Source organism: Dipteris shenzhenensis, chromosome 3, assembly GCF_047967505.1.
Source record: "Dipteris shenzhenensis isolate YYH24624 ecotype China chromosome 3, Dip_SZ_1.0, whole genome shotgun sequence".
NCBI lineage: Eukaryota > Viridiplantae > Streptophyta > Polypodiopsida > Gleicheniales > Dipteridaceae > Dipteris > Dipteris shenzhenensis.
This window is the reverse complement of record NC_141598.1, coordinates 1,568,297-1,588,380: the sequence shown is the minus strand read 5'-3', so window position 1 is coordinate 1,588,380 and position 20,084 is coordinate 1,568,297. Positions and strand designations below refer to the sequence as shown.

The following is a 20,084-nucleotide window of genomic DNA, read 5'->3' as shown; positions in this document are numbered from 1 at the left end:
AAGTGAAGAGAGCACTTAAGTCTAAAAGTCCACAGCGACTATAGAGGCCAGTGCAAAACGAGGCAAAACCAAGAACAGGATAGGGGAATCAATTTGAATCTTCTGGTAGTGGTAAAGTGCCCAAATTTGTTGTCCGATGTTGCATTTCCAGCTGCCTTGCTATAGTTCTATTGACCATGAAGAGGCACTACAACAAATGTAACTTGGGCCTCTCCCTCACCAGGGCTCCCTTATCCTGCAGTTAACAGTTAGCTCTTGATTTTACAAAATAACGAGTTGGCTGCTTTGGAAGAGTTATCTCACAAAGAAAATCCTACTCAATGAGAAACATTGACCAGATGTGGGCGAATTGGAATCCCATCTTAAAGGCATCGATTACCAAATTATCGCTTATGCAACAGCTACAGATAATACCAAACAACTTTCAATGGTCACTCTCCATAAGAGCATACCTTCAATGTTAGATTTCATAGTATTCCCCTTAAATCACACAGATCCTTGCACTAAGCTATGGCTTGCCAATATTTACCTAAGGACACCTGTTAAGACAGAAATCCTCCTGCAACCTTGGTTGCAAAATCCTCCCACCACACTGGATGCTCTCAATATGAACTGTACCTAGCTCATCTAGGACCCTTTTCTCACTTTTAGAAGGCCTCATGAAAGTCACTGCCTGTATCTGTACTTGGTGAGTGTAGAAGTCCTCGGTTTGAGGACGTTCCTTGGAAACTTGGTCCAAGGCCATTGCTAATACCCATGGCCGCTTCTGGCTTGTTAGAGCTTTCAATTGCAGTCAAGGTATCGTCTACTCCACCGGAATCCAATCCGCTGGAGGTGGTTGGCAAGTCACTTTCTTCTTTTACATCGTTTTCCCCCCTGCCCTTTGATTCAAGAGAGATCCTTTCAAGAGCTCGAACCACACCAGCACTCACTTCTCGAGCACGAGCTCCAAGATCTGTCATAGAATTGTTCCGTGCTCGTAGCTTCTCCCTGAAGCCACGAGTTGTTTTTGTAAATGTTTCCTTATACCTGCACCAAAGAAAAGAATAAAAATCAATGAGCCAGAAAGGGAAGCATATATGCAGAACACTTGTGCAGTAAAAGACTTATTTGATGTCAGAATAACTGGAAACCTGGATGAGGCTGCAGCTAAGCGAGACTTCAATGATTCTGAAAAAGAAGAAAAATCTGAAGATCCTGTTCTTTGCTGACTTTCTACCTCTGCCTCCAACTCTGTGCTATGCCTGTTATGGACATTCAGTCAGAATCACACATCTCAAACTCAGTCTAAAAAATTGCAAAGCATTGTCTTCATTCCTATGCCTCACAGAAATCCACCCATCAAAGATATATGTCACCCTCAGCTTTACTACTGTTCAAAGATGAGCACACGAAACACCTCTGCTGTGTTGTCGATTGAGCTCCTGCCCTACTGATGTCACTGGGCCGAACAGGATCACTGAAACTACGGGCAGTGTGAGGAGTAGCTGCATCCACCTGTCCACCCTGTTGTACTAACTGGTCCTGTGGTCGAACTCTAGGTGGCCCCACTGCACTCAGGGGAGTGAAATTCCCACTGACTGCAGCACGGCCACCCACTGAAGGAACCGGTGTTGATGGAGGATGCGTCGGCACCACCACAAGTTGTGGATGATCTTGAACACTGGATGGCCTGTTTCGCAATGACTCCCTCCTTGCAAAATGATGTGCTCTTGCTGCAGCTGCCAGATGCTGCATAATTCTTTCCTCGAAATCGGAAACATCGGCATAGGCTGGGACCTGATCACCCAATACAGTGGGTTGGCCTTCACAGGTTATTGCAATTCATCACAGTCTGCAGATGTGACAGCATTATACCTGATGAAACTCAAACTCGTCCATTGAGTTTCTATGCATCAATGAAGGCATTTGTCTGGCAGGGCGGTAGGGCCTCTCCAGCTCCACTGCGTCCAAGAGCTCTTGGCTGGCAAATCATCAAAATCAGGTAATGCTATCAACGTGTGCTAGGATAATCTTCCTTTCACTAAAATAGGAAGCACGCGAATACCTGCTAGGATCTTTCAAGCTGAGGGGCTGCCAACACATGGGGCATTCCTTGCTTCGCTGGGACCTGGCCAACATAATAAGGATGCACTCGTAAGAGCAGCTTAACGAGGAAAATTTTCATAAGTTTTGGAGCACAAAAACAATAGCAGCTGGACCACCGAACTTCAAAATTTCCATGTAAGAAGGAACACCACTAACCATTCGAGGATACATTGAAGATGGTATTGGTGTTTACAAGAAGTCACCTAGAGATCAAAAGTAAACCATCAGTCTTGCACGCAAATCTATACCCAATTTCCAGATCTGCTGCCTAGAGAACACAATGATCGTTTCTTGAAAAAAAGAACACAATGATCGAAACACGGGCCGCACAAGGAAGGCGTGAAGAGCCTAACCGTCACCGGATTGCTGTCGCAGAAAGCCTCGAGACAGATGCTGCAGGAATCCTCGCAAGAGTCCTGTACTCCGCTCTCAACAAAAGCAACCGCGGATGAGATATGAGACTCCGCAAAGACTGGAGGAGTTCCCATGCCCAGCAATCCGAAGAGCAAACCCTTGTTCCCAGCGAGCAAGCTGTTGCGATGTGCAAGGAGACTCGAGGCCTGGGATGATGATGATGATGACGACGATGCGAGAGCAGAGGAGGATGAGCGTTTGTATTGCACTACTTAGCGGCAGGGAGAGTGGAGTGCCATTTCACGGTCAACACAGGAATGCAATCATGTCCTCAGCTCCTTGACTTTTTCCGCACCAGCGAGTTTTACCAACGTGGTGTTCAAACTTCTTCAACCCAAGATACACTCAATTCTTGCCATGCCCTTACAAGTTCATCACCACACACTGCTCACCACTCCATCCTTCGGGTGATGGATTAGTATACAACCCCAAATATATCATTGTTCCATTTCTCATTATACCAATGACTACACAATACCGCATTGTTAAATATCCATATACAATCCCCAAAGTCCACGTGTAAATTATCAATTGATTAAGGGCCATTTTACCTATTTGAGCCCATACGGCCCCAATTAGTTCCCAAAGGATACTTTGATTGCAACTTCCACAAGTGTACTTCAAGATAACTCCTAATGAAGCTATGAGAGTGTTAAACTCATATGGCAAAAGCCAACCCCCAAGGAAACCTCATGTTCGCTTCAATTCTCTCAACTTATGCTAGGTGGTCATCTACAAATCCGTCAAGGAAATGCTGACTCAGTCTCATCGGATCACAAGACTATAAAACACAGAATTAACACTACAAATTCCGGCGAAATTTTAACAAAAGTTTAAATCAATGACCTACCGACACCTAGGCAAAGACAAAAATAAAAAATCAACGCATAAGCACCCACAGAATCTCAAAGCAACCACAACATAACACATAATAAACTTCAGCATCTTTTTTTAAATCACAAATAAAAACATAAGCCGAATAAACTATATCTTTAATTCCCCAAAAAATACTACATTGAATATGTGCCATATAACTACCATTCGACAACTTGTCACATCTCTCCCTAAAACTTCACTTGCAACACCAGATCTCTCAGAGCAAAACGGTACCAGCACCCTCAGAGACACCACCGCCTTCCGCAACACAGACGGAACCATCAGTAGATCCAACCGAACTATTCAAACACCCACCTGGATCAAAAGATAAAGCAACACCCAATCCCTCAACAACATCTTTGCCACCAGAATGACACTCTCCTCAGGAATACCCAAGCCAAAACTAGGACCCTCGCAACCCTCAATCGCATCCATCACTCCCTGCGACAAAACCTACAGCAAGAGACACATCTACAAGAAGCTCCTCCCCACAGTCTGAACAAGAACTCCACATAAGAACTCCAGAGAAACTCCTCAGAAGAACTCCACCTATAGAGAAACTGATGAGGCTACAACCACTAAGAACTCCTCCCACTAACAGAAACTGATGAAGCTACACTTGCAGGCTAATGCACAAAACATGTGTCCAACCAACATCATACACATGTCTAAGGACACACCCAAAACAACTAGTCCAAAAAGTCCCCAATGCAAAGGACACATTGAACCGGGACGTTTCAGACAAAATTCAAACAACCATGCCATGTAGGAACAACCAATTCACCATGCTCGAACTCGCCTGCACGTCATCTCCACGTGATGCAAAACCACCTTCACTAATATTCGCCCTCCCTTCCTCTAACTTCGCCACTCCTATCCAGTTAGTTCCACGGTCTACCAATCGGCTAGCATTCGATTTTCTAGTCTCTACCCTACCCGCTTTGACACACTCCCAACCCATCTACGGGATGTGTGCCTCCCCCTTGCTACTCGCCATGCTACTCTCAGGAGTCAGGAGTCAGTACCTTGGCGCTGCCTTCCAGTTAGTTCCACGGTCTACCAATCGGCTAGCGTTCGATTTTCTAGTCTCTACCCTACCCGCTTTGACACACTCCCAGCCCATCTACGGGATCTGTGCCTCCCCCTTGCTGCTCGCCATGTTACTCTCAGGACTCAGGAGTCAGTACCTTGGCGCTGCCTTCCAAATATGTCCTTGGCTTCTGCTCCTCGTTGGCCATGCTCGCGTTCTCCTCTAGAATCTCTATGTGATGGCTGCATGCACGCTTTATCCTCATCTCACGCCTCGTGTGAGAAAATCTCCCTTGGTTATACTGCCACCTCCCTCCAAGCCCTCATTAGACTCATAGGTGACAGGTCCATGCTTTAATGCTCTTTTTTCATTTATGCCCTCCTTTTTAAATTTAAACCCCCTCCTTTTTTTCATTTCACGGGTTTTTAAATCTAACCTTTGTCCCCTTCACCTCACGAGTTTTCATTATCTCTGTGTGTTTTCCTGTGTTAATTAAAAAAAATCTCTTCCTCTCCTCCTTTAAATTTACTACCCCCATGCTCAATTCTTTCCTTTAATCCTTTCCCTCTATGTTTCCTTTACAAAGGACGTTTATTTCCCTTCTAACCTCTTTAACCTATTAACCTCTCCACCTCTTAAACCTATTTCCCTTCTAACCTTTTAAACCTATTAACCTCTCTCTTTTAGCCTTTCTATTAACTTATTAACCTCCCTACCTCTATGTACTTACCCACCCCCTGCCCCCCCATGGTTGACATCTTGCCTCATTTCCCCCCCTATGGTTGATGTTTTGCCCTGTGAATAGCTGGCACTCCTGCCTCCTGATCTCTGCACTCCCATCCAAGTCACAACTCTTTTCTTCCCTACAACTGAGTATCGACTAAGTTTCCATCTACTTAAACCCCCTCCCTCCTCTCCCTTTCCACCTTGCTTTCGATCCTTGACAATCAAGAAGGGCCATGTGTCAGCCTTCCCGGTTGAATTTCGGCTTTCAACCTGTCGGATGGTCATTGGAACCCTCCTAGATTCCTCTCGAGAAAGGCCTCCCCGTGGCCCTCCCCTACTCCTTCATCAACCTCTAACATAATCAATCTATCACAACCTATCCCAAAATGATCATTTCCAAGACTTATCTAATTACGAATCCAATCTCTAGCTCCCTCATCCTTGGTTAGAACAATATACGTGTGCAAGAGTGAATCACAACCCAACCACTTCAACACATTCTAAACTATAAATCTCATTTGAATACAACACACTTTCCTCAGTGGCATCCTTCACATGTGTTAAACCCTTGAGCCTAGACACTCCTTGCGCACAGTTGGCATCTTGTTAAGTTTCGAATAACCTCCCATTATAGTGTTACATTTGGAATTCTAACACTACATCAAAACACTAACTAAAATGTATCCTCCCAAAAGATTCCCATAAAATGTTTAAAAAATAAGTTGTTTTGTATAATGTGCAATCTTTGCATGCTAGGACTCCCTAACACACTTGAAATTGAGAGAGACGTAATTTTTTTAACATACAACAATTTGATAATGCCATTACAAAACCTAGCATTTTTTACAGCAAGAAGTATTGAGAAAACACTAAAAAACCATATTTTGGGCAAGCTAATACAACATGAATTCCAGTCTATGAATTTGGTATGATAGCAAAAAGGTCTACTAGTACAAACTAACCTCTTGAGGAACCAACATCCTCACTTATAGTACTATCTAGTGTGGAAGTGTGTGATCCCTCCTCTTCCTTGCTAATTATGTCTACACCATTGAAATTTCCTTCTCTAAATGACAGCAGCCTTTGGCTCCTTATGGACAATACCTTTGCTACTATCCTCCACACAAGCAGCGTACAAAGAATTTGATAGCCTTTATGAAATTATGCTTGGATTCAAGTCTTCACAAAGGCATGAACTAGAATGTCAACATCGTATAGTACCAAAATATCAACTTGTGGAATTGTTTTCATATCCCTCCTTCCTCTGCCTCCTTTGTTTGCTAATACCACCATTTCTGACTTGTAATGACCAATAAAAGCCTCAGAGGGTTTGTGAAGTACTATGCACCTCAATGCTAATTGTCCTTTCATTCTCCTTGTTCACTTTTGATACTTTTGCAATCCAACACGGCAATTCATTTGGGTCACCTAATACCAACCATTGCAACCATATTTCCAACCTTCCTATTTTGCAAGTCCTTCCCTTCTTTGCTCGGCCCTTCTTGTCCCAAGTTGCATTCCCTTTCCTCTTCATGATTTCTTCTACTACTTGTGGTAGGCCCTTTCGGCATTGAAGATTTGTGGTGGACATAACGGGGTCCTATAATTCCATCTATGCCACGTGGCTCTTAAGGAATGCAGTTGTTTGTTTTTCCCACCATATGATGTATTTTTTAGCAAAGAATGGGTGCCAACATGTCCATTTAGGACATCTAGAAAATACTTGGCAACACTAGTAACAATTTGTAGATCTTTGTCACACAAGTCTTTGAATTTGTTTCCTGGATTTGCAAACTAAGAAATATTGTGATGTTCTTGTCATCCATATTCATGCTAGCATTGAATCTCTTTGTAAAATATGTTTTTGTTTAGTTCAAGCTCGGCACGTGCTACTACAAGACAGGCACAAGGCAAAGGAAAATGGATTAATTCATGGGGGGGAATGGCTACTTCATGCTCACAACTTTACAAACATAGGGAAGTGGTCACTGAGATCTATCGTATACATGAATTGCATTGGGTCAATATTAGAAAGAGGTCAGATCACAAGTGACACTCTAACGTTGAAGACAATCTAGAAAATAGTAGCTGAATAGGTGAGGTGTCCAGCACCAACAGTGGTGGTTATGCGTTCTCTTGTAATTGAGATGAAAATCATATATCCACAACCTTGAAACCATAAAAATCATGATGAGACAACCATAGCAAGAAAAGAATGTGCATTTATATAAAGGTAGGAGACAAAAGGATTGACTCTTAATGGGCAGGCATAAAATTAAATTATTCATCCGTCTCTATCTCACTATGTCCCAACTAACTAATGAATTATGAAATTTCTTAAGTTGGGGGACCTATTCATTGCGTCCTCCGTTCATTTTATCTATTTTCATTGCATGTGCATGTAGCATCTGGCAACTTTTGATCACCTCATCACAAGCCAATCTTGGTCCTCAAAGATAGCAAGCATGGATGAGCATCACCTTTGTAATTGATGCTAGCATCACCATGTGCTAAAAAACAAGCATAACACAAAAGAATCTACATTTCCTTTCTTGTTCATATTTTCCTTGGCAATCTATACTAGCACCATGAAATTCCACATAGTGTTTTTCTATAAGTGGCATGTAGTGCATGATTCTTTACCCTTATGTTTGATGCTAGCATCAACTATAAGATATATGATTGTATGTTAGCACCAAATGCTTGTTGTGGCCACTTGCTTGCCTCTTCACTGCATGGTGCATAGTGTGAGGGCAAGGGGGAAAGCACAACTATGAGGGGGAAAAGAAAATCTTGTAATCATTGTACTTCAAGAAGCCTTTCTATCACTTAGGAAAATAGCTTGCTTTGCAAATAGCTCTACATTGCACCCCACACACATGAGTATACCTATGTTATAGAAATGACCTTAAAAGAACATACATTTTGATATCACTCTCGAGTGTTTCCCTTTTTCTAGCATCTTGCTAGACCATTCTAGGGCTACGATTTCTTCTATAGCCTCATCAATATTTCTTCTACATCTCTCTTGCTCTGGGGCAAGTAGAGATGTCACCTCTTGTATGAACCTAGATGCAAGGTGGATCGTCCATCTCTAGCATCGCTATGCAAAATGCCATTTCTATGGACAAAAAATGGGTTCTACAAAACCCCTTGGATGATGCCTCTTCTCCTCACTTGATGTTTTCTTGTAGTGTTTAGGACTTAAGGATTTACAAATTCTATACAAATTGTGCCTAGATGAGGGTGTAAAGACTATAGGAGGAGACTACAAGGGACTCACAGCACTCTATGAAGGTCTAATTGGTTAAGGTATGAGTTGATGCAAGTTTTCTTGTACTTTAGGACATCATTGAAACTGTCTTTATGCTTTCATGTAGTCTTGATCACATCAATGTCGCGATCAAGAATCTTGTAAAGCTCAACTTCTTTATTCATATACGGAGTAGATGCCACAAAACTTCATACCTTGTTACTAAACTTCCCTTACTAACTACATGTCTAAAATGGTCTCCCTTCTAAAAATATTCTCTAATATTCCACACTAGGTATACTAGTATTATCAAGAAATTCCTTTGCAAGTCTTTGCATACCCACACGGTCTTTGTTTTGTGGATGAAGATTGATTTGAAGTAATGCATAAATACAATGGAGGGCATAAACCAACTCACACCCATTGATTTTGATCCAAAATTAAACTTGTGTGATGGTTGAATATCAAAAGTAAATGGATCTAGAGTGAATGGAATAGGAGCAGATGGAGGCTTCCATAACATTAGCTCCCCAATCTTTGAATGGAAAGCTTGAAATATTCTTGTGAGACTCTTCCAAGGATTAGATTTTGACTTTGAAGGAAATATGTCTACATACTAACCAAGCAATGAAAACAAGATGTCAACATACCTACCTGTGTGTGAGTGTAAGATTTAACAACACCCCTTTGCATAATGAAAAGACAAAAGAGCAAAGCTAGATAGTGGAATAGGACTAATTGTATTAACGGAAAAGTTTGTACAAGTCGGTGAATCCTTGTTTATAAAGGAAACCAACAGTGGGCCATTTTGTAGAATGACTTTGTGGAAACTGTATAGAAGTTGAACTTGGATAAGTCCTGGAAAGCATCACTTTTACTGAAGAGGGGAGTCTGCCTACCTGCCACCATCTAACAGGAAAATCATGGTGAGAACCCGCTAAAACCTTAGTTGGGAAGACATGTGTCATAAATACCCCTCCCTTGTTATCGGTGTCATAATAAAAACGAGAACTTAAACCTAGACTTAACAAGCTTGATGTAGTTTTTGAGAGATTGCTTAGGGTAAGAGTGAGTTTTCGGGGGAGAGTGTATGACAAAGGTAATGAATTTGGGAAAATTATGGAGAGAAAAAGAAGAGAGATGCAAGAAAAAAGGGTTAATGAAATCACTAAGATGGTGTGGGGAAAATTATGAGAATTGGATTTTGGAGAAGGATGGGATAGAAAAAATCAAATTAGGAGTAAAAGGGCGAGAACAAGAAAGGCATGCGAGGTGGATATTTTAAGACTGGATGGAGTATGATAAAGAATTATAGATTACTTATTCGAGAAGTTGGGATGAAAAAATTAATAGAAGGGTTAGAACAGTTAGGAGAATGCAGTATAGTACGGGGAGGGAAGAAAGTTAAAAAAGGGTTATTAATAAATAGGCAACTAAGGACTAATTTAGAGTTTCTAAATAAAGGGCTAGGGAGGTTAGGAGTGTTTATAAAGAAACAATAATAAGTAATAAAGGGTAATAATAGTGTATATAGTAGTGTAATGGAGTAGTGGGTTAGTAGATTTTAAAGCAATGGGGATGGGGTTAATATAGTGACAGTCATATACTAGATTAATAAGTAGAATTTTAGTAAAGAAAAGCAAAAAAAGTCAAGGGATAGAAATAAAAATCAAGGGGGATAGAAATATAAGTCAAGAGGAAGAAGAGGACTAATATTAGAAAAAAACTGTAGTCTTAAAAGAAAAAGGGAAAAAAAGGGGGGGTTTTTTAAATTTAAGAATAAAGAAACAAAGAAAAATAGACGAAAAATGGTTTGTAAAGTCTAGAAAGACCTGTGAATAGTGGGTCCAATGTGTGATGGGTGAAAATCGAGAGCAGGCACAAACTATGGCAGAGTATCTTGAAGTGGAGACTGGAGACGAATTGGAAGTGACTCCATAAGTGATGTGAGGGTTGACGGAGGTAAGAAACCATGGGATTAGAGAAGGAGGGGGGCGTAGTCTCCCTGATTGTGCACGGAAGGCACATGCGATGATGGTATTGCAACAAAGGAAGTAAAGGTGCAAAGTTACATTGCCGCCGCAAGAGACTGAGGAGGAGAAAGTGTTCAATGCAATCAATGGTACGGGGAGAAGGGAAGATTAACGTGCAGAGGGGGAGATAGTGAGCATAGTAGTCGAGGAGGTGGTAGGGATGGCACCAGGTGGTAAATTATTCTAGGCAGGTGTCAATGTTGCACGGGGGCTATCAAAACACAATGATTGTGGTGCGAGGGCAGAGAAGTTAGAACTACGAGAGAGGCTTAGTAGGGTAGAGGTATGAGGGGGTGTAGGCGGATGGGGTTTTTTAATATAGTACACACACAAGGTAGTCGCTTTTAATGAGAGGGAGTAGACGGGATAACCGAGAGATAAGAAAATGAGCCGTCAGGGAGGGGGAGGTTGTATAAGGTAGGAAATAAACTAAAAAGGAAGATAGCTTGATTACTTAATCGGCGTATTTTGTAGGGGAGGTAGTCATAGTGGTGGGGGTAGTAAATAGGAAAAGCTATACTTAGAAACAAAAATTAGGAATACTTAAAAAAGTAGAGAAGATGTAAATATGGAAAGATTTAGGAATACTTAAAAAATTAAGGCGAAAATTAGGACTCATCTAAGAAAAATTTAGGAAAAATTTAGAAAAATTTGAGAAAATAGGAGATAATTAGGGGAAATTTAAAAATTAGTATTAAAAAAGAAAATATAGGGTGAATTAGGAAATGAGGAAAAGTAGGAAAAATAAAGAAAAGATTAGGGGGAAATAATAAAAATTAGGAGAAATAGAGATAAATTAGAAACAATTTAGGAAAAACTAGGAGAAATAGGGAGAAATAGGAAATAACTAGGGAGAATTATGAGATTGGGAGACTAAGGAAAGTTAGGGAAAGACAGGGTAACATGGGAGAAATACCAAAAAAATAGGAGAGAATTAGGAAAATTTAAGAAGTAACTAGGTAGAAATTAGCGAAAAGAATTGGGAGAGAAGGAAATTGGAGAGGGGGCAAAAAGGTTATGAAAGATTACAAAAATTAAGAAAGGTGCAAGAGTGGGATAATTCAGAGGTTTCTTTAAGGGAATTCAAGAGAATAGCGGGGCGAGGAGGGTAGAGAGAGAGAGAGTGAGGAAAAAATTTTGAATAGAGAGAGAGAGAGAGAGAAAAAGGTAGTTTACAAGGTTTTTCAAGGGAAGAAAGGTAATTAGTATGTTCAAGAGACAAAAAGAGGATAGTAAGTGTGTGCGTGTGTGTACCCACCTTTGCCCCAGTAGGATACAATACACTAGGTGAGACAGTAGGTCATCACCTAGTGTGATGACCTACTGTCTACCCGAAGAGAAAAAGAAGTATTGAGAAGTGTAATTTAAAGTAATGGAAAGGGGATGGAAGAGAAGTAATCGAGTGCGGTACGTAATCAGTATGGAAGCAAATTGGTTTAATAGATATATGGGTAAGTTGTGGTTATAGTAATATTAGGAAAGCAAAGGAAGTGGACAATTATGACAACAATCTAGGTTAGAAGAGTTTTATATAAAAAGGGAAAAACTAACAAGGTAAGTGTAATAAAACATTATTGCACAAAAGAGAAATGAAAGGAGTCAAAAAGGCTAAAAGCCATGATGACTTAAATGTATTGTTTGGGAGGTGGGAGCCGGAACCAGAGGTGGCTGTTGAGAGTTTTGGATTTGGAGTGTGACATCCAATGAATAATTCTGCAAGGACAAGAGAAGGATTAGAAAGATGTTTATTAGAAAAAATAAAACAAATAAAGAACAAGTTTAAAGAAGGGAGTCAAGAAGCCAAAAAGGCCTTAATGACTTAAGTGTACTATGTGCAACCCCGTTCAGAGTTGCAGGGGAAACGACCTGTGTAAGGAAGATTTAACAACACCCCTTCGCATCGCAGAAAGACAAAAGAGCAAAGCTAGACAACGGAATAGGACTAATTGTATTAATGGAAAAGTTTGTACATGTCAGTGAATCCCTATTTATAAAGGCAACCAGTAGTGGACCATTTTGTAGAAATGACTTTGTGGTATAGAAGTTGAACTTGGATAAGTCTTGGCAAGCATCACTTTTATTGAAGAGGGGAGTCTCCCTACCTATCACCATCCAAAAAAAAAAACGTGGTGAGAACCTGCTTAAACTTTAGTTGGGAAGACAAATGTCATAAACACCCCTCCCTTGTTATCGGTGTCACACTAAAAATGAGAACTTAAACCTAGACTTAACAAGCTTGATGTAGTTTTTGAGAGATTGCTTGCGGTAACAGTGAGTTTTAGGGGGAGAGTGTATGACAAAGGTAATGAATTTGGGAAAATTATGGAGAGAAAAAGAAGAGATATGTAGGAAAAAAGGGTTAATGAAATCACTAAGATGGTATGTGGAAAATTATGAGAACTGGATTTTGGAGAAGGATGGGATAGAAAAAATCAAATTAGGAGTAAAAGGGCGAGAACAAGAAAGGCATGTGAGGTGGAAATTTTAAGACTATGGATGGAGTATGGTAAAGAATAGATTAGTTATTCGAGAAGTTGGGGTTAAAAGATTAATAGAAGGGTTAGAACGGTTAGGAGAATTGTGTATTAGTACGAGGAGGGAAGAAAGTTAAAAAAGGGTTATTAATAAATAGGCAAATAAGAAGGACTAATTTAGAATTTCTAAATAAAGGGTTAGGGAGGTTAGGAGTGTTTATGAAGAAACAATAATAAGTAATAAAGGGTAATAATAGTGTATATAGTAGTGTAATGGAGTAGTGGGTTAGTAGATTTTAAAGCAATGGGGATGGGGTTAATATAGTGAGAGTCATATACTAGATTAATAGGTAGAATTTTAGTAAAGAAAAGCAAAAAAAGTTAAGGGATAGAAATAAAAATCAAGGGGGATAGAAATATAAGTCAAGAGGAAGAAGAGGACTAATATTAGAAAAAAACTGTAGTCTTAAAAATAAAGGGGAAAAAGAAGGGGGGAGGTCTTAAATTTAAGAATAAAGAAACAAAGAAAAAGAGATGAAAAACGGTTTGTAAAGTCTAGAAAAACCTGTGAATAGTGGGTCCAATGCGCGACGGGCAAAAATCGAGAGCACGCACAAACTATGGCAGAGCATCTTGAAGTGGAGACTGGAGAGAATCGGAAGTGACTCCATAAGTGATATGCGAGGGTTGACGGAGGTAAGAGACCATGGGATCAGAGAAGGAGGGCGGCGCAGTCTCCGTGATTGTGCACGGAAGGCACATGCGATGATGGTACCATAGCAACGGAGGTAAAGATGCAAAGTTACATTGGTGCAAGAGACTGAGGAGGAGAAAGTGTTCAATGCAATCAATGGTACGGGGAGAAGGGAAGATTAACGTGCAGAGGGAGAGATGGTGAGCACAACAATTGAGGAGATGGTAGGGATGGCATCGGGTGGTAAATTATTCCAGGGAGGCGTCACTGCTGCACAGGGGCTACCGAAACACAATGACTGTGGTGCGAGGGCAAAGAAGTTAGAATATGAGAGAGGCTTAGTAGGGTAGAGGTAGGAGGGGGTGTAGGCGAACGGTGTTTTTTAATATAGTACACACACAAGGTAGTCGGTTTCAATGAGAGGGAGTAGATGGGATAACCGAGAGATAAGAAAATGAGCAGTCAGGGAGGGGGGTGGTTGTATAAGGTAGGAAATAAACTAAAAAGGAAGGTAGTTTGACTGCTTAATCGACATATTTTGTAAGGGAGGTAGTCATAGTGGTGGGGGTAGTTTTAGGGAGTTGGGGTAGTAAATAGGAAAAGCTTTAGGAATACTTAGAAACAAAAATTAGGAACACTTAGCAAAGTAGAGAAGATGTAAATATGAAAAGATTTAGGAATACTTAAAAAATTAAGGCAAAAATTAGGACTCATCCAGGAAAAATTTAGAAAATTTTGAGAAAATAGGAGTTAATTAGGGGAAATTTAAAAATTAGGATAGAAAAAGAAAAAATAGGGTGAATTAGGAACTGAGGAAAAGTAGGAAAAATAAAGAAAAGATTAGGGGGAAATAATAAAAATTAGGAGAAATAGGGATAAATTAGAATAATTTAGGGAAAATTAGGAGAAATAGGAAATAATTAGGGAGAATTATGAGATTGGGAGAGTAAGGAAAGTTAGAGAAAGACAGGGGAACATGGGAAAAATACAAAAAAAAGGAGAGAATTAGGAAAATCTAAGAAGTAACTTGGTAGAAATTAGCGAAAAGAATTGGGACAGGGGGCCAAAAAGGTTACGAAAGATTACAAAAATTAAGTAAGGTGCAAGAGTGGGATAAATTGAGAGGTTTTTTAAAGGGAATTTAGGAGAAGAGTGAGGGGAGGAAGGTAGAGACAGAGTGAGGAAAAAATTTCGGATAGAGAGAGAAAGGGGAAAAGGTAGTTTACATCAATATGGCCGCCTCTCTCAAAACACACACACACACACACGCATACACACTAGAATGGGCAAATGAAATCTCATACTTTAAAAATGACAATGTAGGAGAGCAAGGTTGACTTGCAAGATCCAAGTTTATATCTTGAGCCATGTGCATGTGTTGGAACCCTCAGCTTGAGTCTTTTTTTGTATTTAAAAACCCAATAGTGTGATCCTTTCTAATGATTCTCTTTCTTTGCTTTATCCTTTCTTGAAACCCTAAATGGACCCATTGCAAAAGGTTGCATTGTAACCTAAGGCATTAGCCTAAAATCTTGAGCAATGTTAACATCATTATCGTCCTTCAAAATGTGACATACGCAAGTTTAAAGTGATAGCTTTGGTCTAGGAGAAGGGGAGTGCTTTAGCATCATACAAAGAATGGGAGCAAGCAAAGAGGAAGAGGTTGAGCAGAGGTTGAGAGGATGAAGAGGTTTGGTAGGATTCACACCACAAGAGGAGCCCTTTTCAGGCAAGCAAAAGTCGTGAGTGAATGGTAATAGCTTGAGAGGAATCTTGGAAGGTGCGTGAGGGGGGAGGGTCCATTTTTGGGGAAATTTTTTATTTTTTTTAAACTGAAAAAAATCGGCAAGATTTTAGGCCCACTAAGAGAGGAAGGAGGGACCAACCACCAAAAGTCAAGTGGGTGAGTAAATGCCCCGAGTGTTTGTGGGGACAAAGGGAGGAAAGTCAGAGGGAGTGGGGACCAAGGGAGGTGTCTTTACCACAATGAGAGGCCAATATGGAATCCTCCATTCTTCTAATGCCCAAGCCTTCCAATTGGCTAGTTTGCTAATATTGATTATGGAAATGCCTTAAGGACCTAATGAAAGAGGTCCTTTTCAAATGTGTGATTCGCCTAATGCACCGCATACAAGTTGGAATTGGGGAGATTTTTGCCAATCCTTTCACTAGGGTTAGGTCCTTCAATGCAAGATGGATAATCAGCCCCACAATGGGAGAATCCTAGCTTGTGGATGATCTTGAAATCAAACTTATAGAGTAGCAACATCCACTAAATCAAGCAATGATTCATGATTGTTTTATTGATCAAGTATAGTAACATCTGATGATCCACATAGAATATGATGAGGCTACCCACCAATAGATAGTGCTAAATTTTTTGTATACTATACACCATCCCTAGGGCTTCCAACTTGGTCATTGAATATTTCATTTTGGCCCTAGCTCGCTTAGATTGGGAAGTCCAAGTTTCCTTTGGGATAAGCCAAGGTGGACCCAATGGCCATTCTTGACACATCTTCTTGCACATTAAAAATTACATTCTTATCAAAATTTTTAAGGATTGATGTTTAACTGCAGCACCCTAGTCATGATGGCTGGCTCCTCCAAGCAAGCTACGTAGCAAACTCCACGGCCTTCACTACGCCATAGCCAACCATCAATGGTTGGGTCATTCCCGTGACTCCCACGACTCAGAGGGCATTTGTAGCATGAGCTCTAAGGCTCTAGCAACACCTACACAAGTGTAACAAACCAAGCTCGGGCTCTAGCAACAAAGCAGTGACTGTCCTATGACCTCCAGCCCAGCACCTATGTCCTATGGCAGATAAGCCACGTAGGCTTATTTGCCATGGTGGCACACCTAATCTACACAAATGTGACACATCATCCACACCACCTTCTGCCACATCATCAAGCTTCAGCATTGCACATCACTACCAGGTCAATGCCATGCGGCACGCTATCTACCACGTAGGCAGTCCATCTCATCACAATGCCACATCACTTCCTTTACTGCCACATGGACTGCCATGTAGGTAGCCAAGTCATTGGACACCTCATCTGCCAAGTCATCAGCTGATGGTATTGACATACACCCATGTCTTGCCACATCATCATGAGCTGTCCTAATGCCATGTCAGCACCTTAGGCCATGCAAGTTAACCATGTCATCAAGGTTGCCACCTCACCTCTGCAATGTCCGCACACAATGCCCAATCTGCATGTCGAGTCATCTATAGAGTCAAGATGTAACAATCCGAATTTGAACCCAAAAGGAAGTCTCATCAAAGCATGATAAGGAAGAGTAGACCACCAAAATGATAACGCAAGAGGCGTTATAGGTGTTGAGCAAGGGGCTCTTGTGTACATTTTAAGGGTGGTGCCAAGTAAGCATCCTCTAGATTGCGTACGAGCGCAGAAACAGGAGCTTCACTCATGACGTTGGAACATGCAACCTCACCGAGGCCTATCATTTTACATATGTTCAAGATATCCCTTTCAGATGAGTCCTCCCTCATCTTCCTCGCTGATTCCCTAGCTCCGTCTCCCCTGTGCTTGCCGTGATCGCAAGTATGGCTCAGAACGTAGACAAAGCTGACCTTGTAGATGGGAAGATACTCGAAGGAGTGGAGGATGAGGGTGTATCTCATGTAGATGACGAGTCCTGGACTCCCGCTGAATTTGTCCACGAGCCCGTGGTGCTGACAGTAACACAGCCCCAAGGATCTTTTTGCCGAATCGATGCACGATTCTCTGTACCCTTGCCACCCGATGATGTGTACAATATTATAACAGATCCGAACAACCGGCGAGTCTTTAAGAATATAAAGGTGAGACACTTCCTCCATGCCAGACTTCACAGTAGTTTTCAAACATTGAGACACTTTGACTCTAGCATTTTTTTGACGTCTTACAGGAGGTGGTCTATCGTAAAGTTTTGCAAGATGACGGGAACAGGCAACTTGTGGAGGTAGAGCAGCTAGGAAGGTGGCGCTTTTTAATGATAAATGGAACATTTTCTTGCCGCGTTCTAGTCGAGCAAAACAGACAAGAACACACTGTATGTCGCATCTGAGAACCCATCCAGAATTTCCTTTTTTTAAAAGTCTCATCCCCACTTGCTATCTTCGAGTGAAAGCAAAAATAAACACACGACTTCTGACAAGCTGTATTCTTTAGTGAAAAAAAGGACACGTTTGTAAATACAAGGTTGGGATTCACATTCAAACTTCAAGGTCGAAAGAATTGGAAAATTAATCCTTATGTTTCCACATGGTTGACGTATCGTGCGTCAGGTGGGGAGTTGACCCTCCAAGAGGGAGATGAGAGGGACGATGACGGACCTCCATTGAGAGGACACTAAGCTCCCAGTGCAATATTCCCATCACAGCACACTAAGTCCTCTTGGCCTCCCTCAACCCTCCCCCTAGTTTTTTAAGCTTCCTAGTTTATCTCCCTTCTTTGTCAAGTATCACAGTTTGCAAGATTTGGAGGAATTGCTTCTAAGAGCCTTTGCCTAGATAGTCGCTTTACTTTAATTCTTTGTATCCCGTCTCTACAAATCCTCGGTTTCTCTAGCTAGACTATCCTGCTGGGCCATGAATGGTTGATTCTTGTTAATACTTCCCTCTGCAAGGTTCTTTTGTTACTTTGTTGCTGGAATGTTGTAGAACTGGTGTGCATACTTGAGGAAATTCTTGGTTTGTTTTCACCTCCTTGTAAGAAAATTCATTTGAAATCTTCCTTGGCAGCAATTTTCACTCTTTGTTAAGTGTATTGCATATTCTTGGATTCTTGAAGTCTATTGTCTTATACTTCTCCACTCAAATTATGAGAGAACAGGCTTGCAGAAAGTTTTGGATTTAGTATTTTCTTGGGAAGGCTTTCCAATGGGTCGTGTCCCATGGGGTCCCCCTTTCGGCTTCCAAACAGTATTGTAGGATGGGACAGCGGGATAAAAATAAAGACTCAATGCAGAGGAGTCAAAGAGGAATAGTTGTGCTCTCTCTCTCTCTCTCACAAACACACACACACCCGCCCGCGCGCGCACACAAAACTTAGATGTGTGGCCATCTTGTTTAGGCCCTGTCCCCCTCAATCAAGTTATCAAACAAAAAGGATACTGCAAGCCCAAAACTGATATTGCCTACACTCAAAAAAGCAATGATTAGTAGCATCTTAGAAGATGACTGTTTGATGGCAGCTCGAGCTTGAAGGACACCGTGTCCATATCGCAACCCTTGCAGCAGAAGTAAATATGTTAGCTCATGGAATAGAGAACTGGTTTGTCGAAGAGATTATTGTAATTTGGTTGAGCTTGTTCATATATTCACAAAGCCTGCATGAGTTCAGTTGGGTTGAACATAAAGTTTCAGAATGTCAGATGACCAGAAAATCTGATGGAGTACTCTGTTCTTATTCCATGGATTTCTTTTCTCATCAATTTAATGTGTTAAAGTCATAAATCCCTGTCTTGATGGGTCATCATCTAGTAGAAATTAGGCAGTAATTTGACCTGCTTCTGGAGCAACCAAATTGAAGGGCCATGAAGTGTTAGAAGAATTTAATCAGAAGTTTGTTATGTACTCTCTTTGTATTTGAACACATGGAGTACAGGAAAGAAGCTATTGTTTGCTGATGCTTTGCTAATGCCTTGTTGCAGATGAATTTTGACTTAGTAAAACAGGGCATGATGAAGAAATTCTCTGGATCATGGAAACTTGAACCTTTTAAAGGTTCTGAAATAAATGGATTCATTCCAGCTCATGAAGGTGCAATGCCAGAATCAAATGACAATTTAGGGTCATGGGTTATTTTCCATCAGATAGTAGAGCCCTCAATTATTCCTCCCTGGCCTTTAAATGGTTATGTCAGGGGAGTGACCGCAAAAATTGTGCGAGAGATTCTAGGAGATTTACAGAGAGAATGTATCAGTTTGGCTGAGAAAAGAAAGTCTTCTGCTGCTGGTGCTGGTGATGAATGAAAAATCAAGCTGGATTTCCTACATTGAGCTCTTGTATTTGAGAATTTGATGACGATATGAAGCCTTGATATATTAATAAAGGAGAGTTAAGCTTACCACTGCCTACTAGAAACAGTTAAGCTATGAGAACGACTTTTTACATGAGAATTTTAAATGCTCCATTTTCTCTCTCAGGTTGAAGACATTCTTGGTGGCAGATCATGCGCATGAGAAAGAGAGAGAGAGACAGAGAGAGAGAGAGAGAGACTGAAGGTAATGATGTTATCGGTGTCCTCTTTAGACTCAACATGATCCAGGGGACAAAAGGTGTTCTTGTATAAAAGATTACAAGTTGCAGCTGTACAATGGAACTGTGAATGCCATTTTTTTGTGGTCATGACCAATTTGTCATGCTGTCTGTTCTGTGTTAAGACCCTATCAAGGTGGTCTAGAAGTTCTTTCCTAAGAAATTTACCAATTTCGTTGCTTCCCAAAGAGGCTGTGGAGAGATTCTGGATCTTGTGTACCTCT

At 41.0% G+C, this 20,084-nt stretch overlaps 2 protein-coding genes across 2 annotated transcripts; one reads left to right on the top strand and one right to left on the bottom strand.

Annotated features, from left to right (window-relative positions):
* Positions 1-327: 327 nt before the first annotated feature.
* LOC147903211 (E3 ubiquitin-protein ligase RHF2A-like) lies at positions 328-2,882 on the bottom strand. Its single transcript, XM_087372985.1, has 7 exons — positions 2,442-2,882; positions 2,245-2,291; positions 2,048-2,110; positions 1,858-1,963; positions 1,400-1,779; positions 1,134-1,244; positions 328-1,029 (listed from the first exon to the last, which is right to left on the bottom strand). Exons 1-7 carry the CDS (start codon positions 2,574-2,576, stop codon positions 648-650), a joined length of 1,224 nt encoding a protein of 407 aa, XP_087229111.1. The 5' UTR covers positions 2,577-2,882; the 3' UTR covers positions 328-647.
* A 14,133-nt stretch (positions 2,883-17,015) lies between these two features.
* On the top strand, positions 17,016-19,865 carry LOC147903210 (uncharacterized). The gene is made up of 3 exons (XM_087372537.1): positions 17,016-17,421; positions 17,508-17,651; positions 19,254-19,865. Exons 1-3 carry the CDS (start codon positions 17,164-17,166, stop codon positions 19,572-19,574), a joined length of 723 nt encoding a protein of 240 aa, XP_087228663.1. The 5' UTR covers positions 17,016-17,163; the 3' UTR covers positions 19,575-19,865.
* Positions 19,866-20,084: the final 219 nt, after the last annotated feature.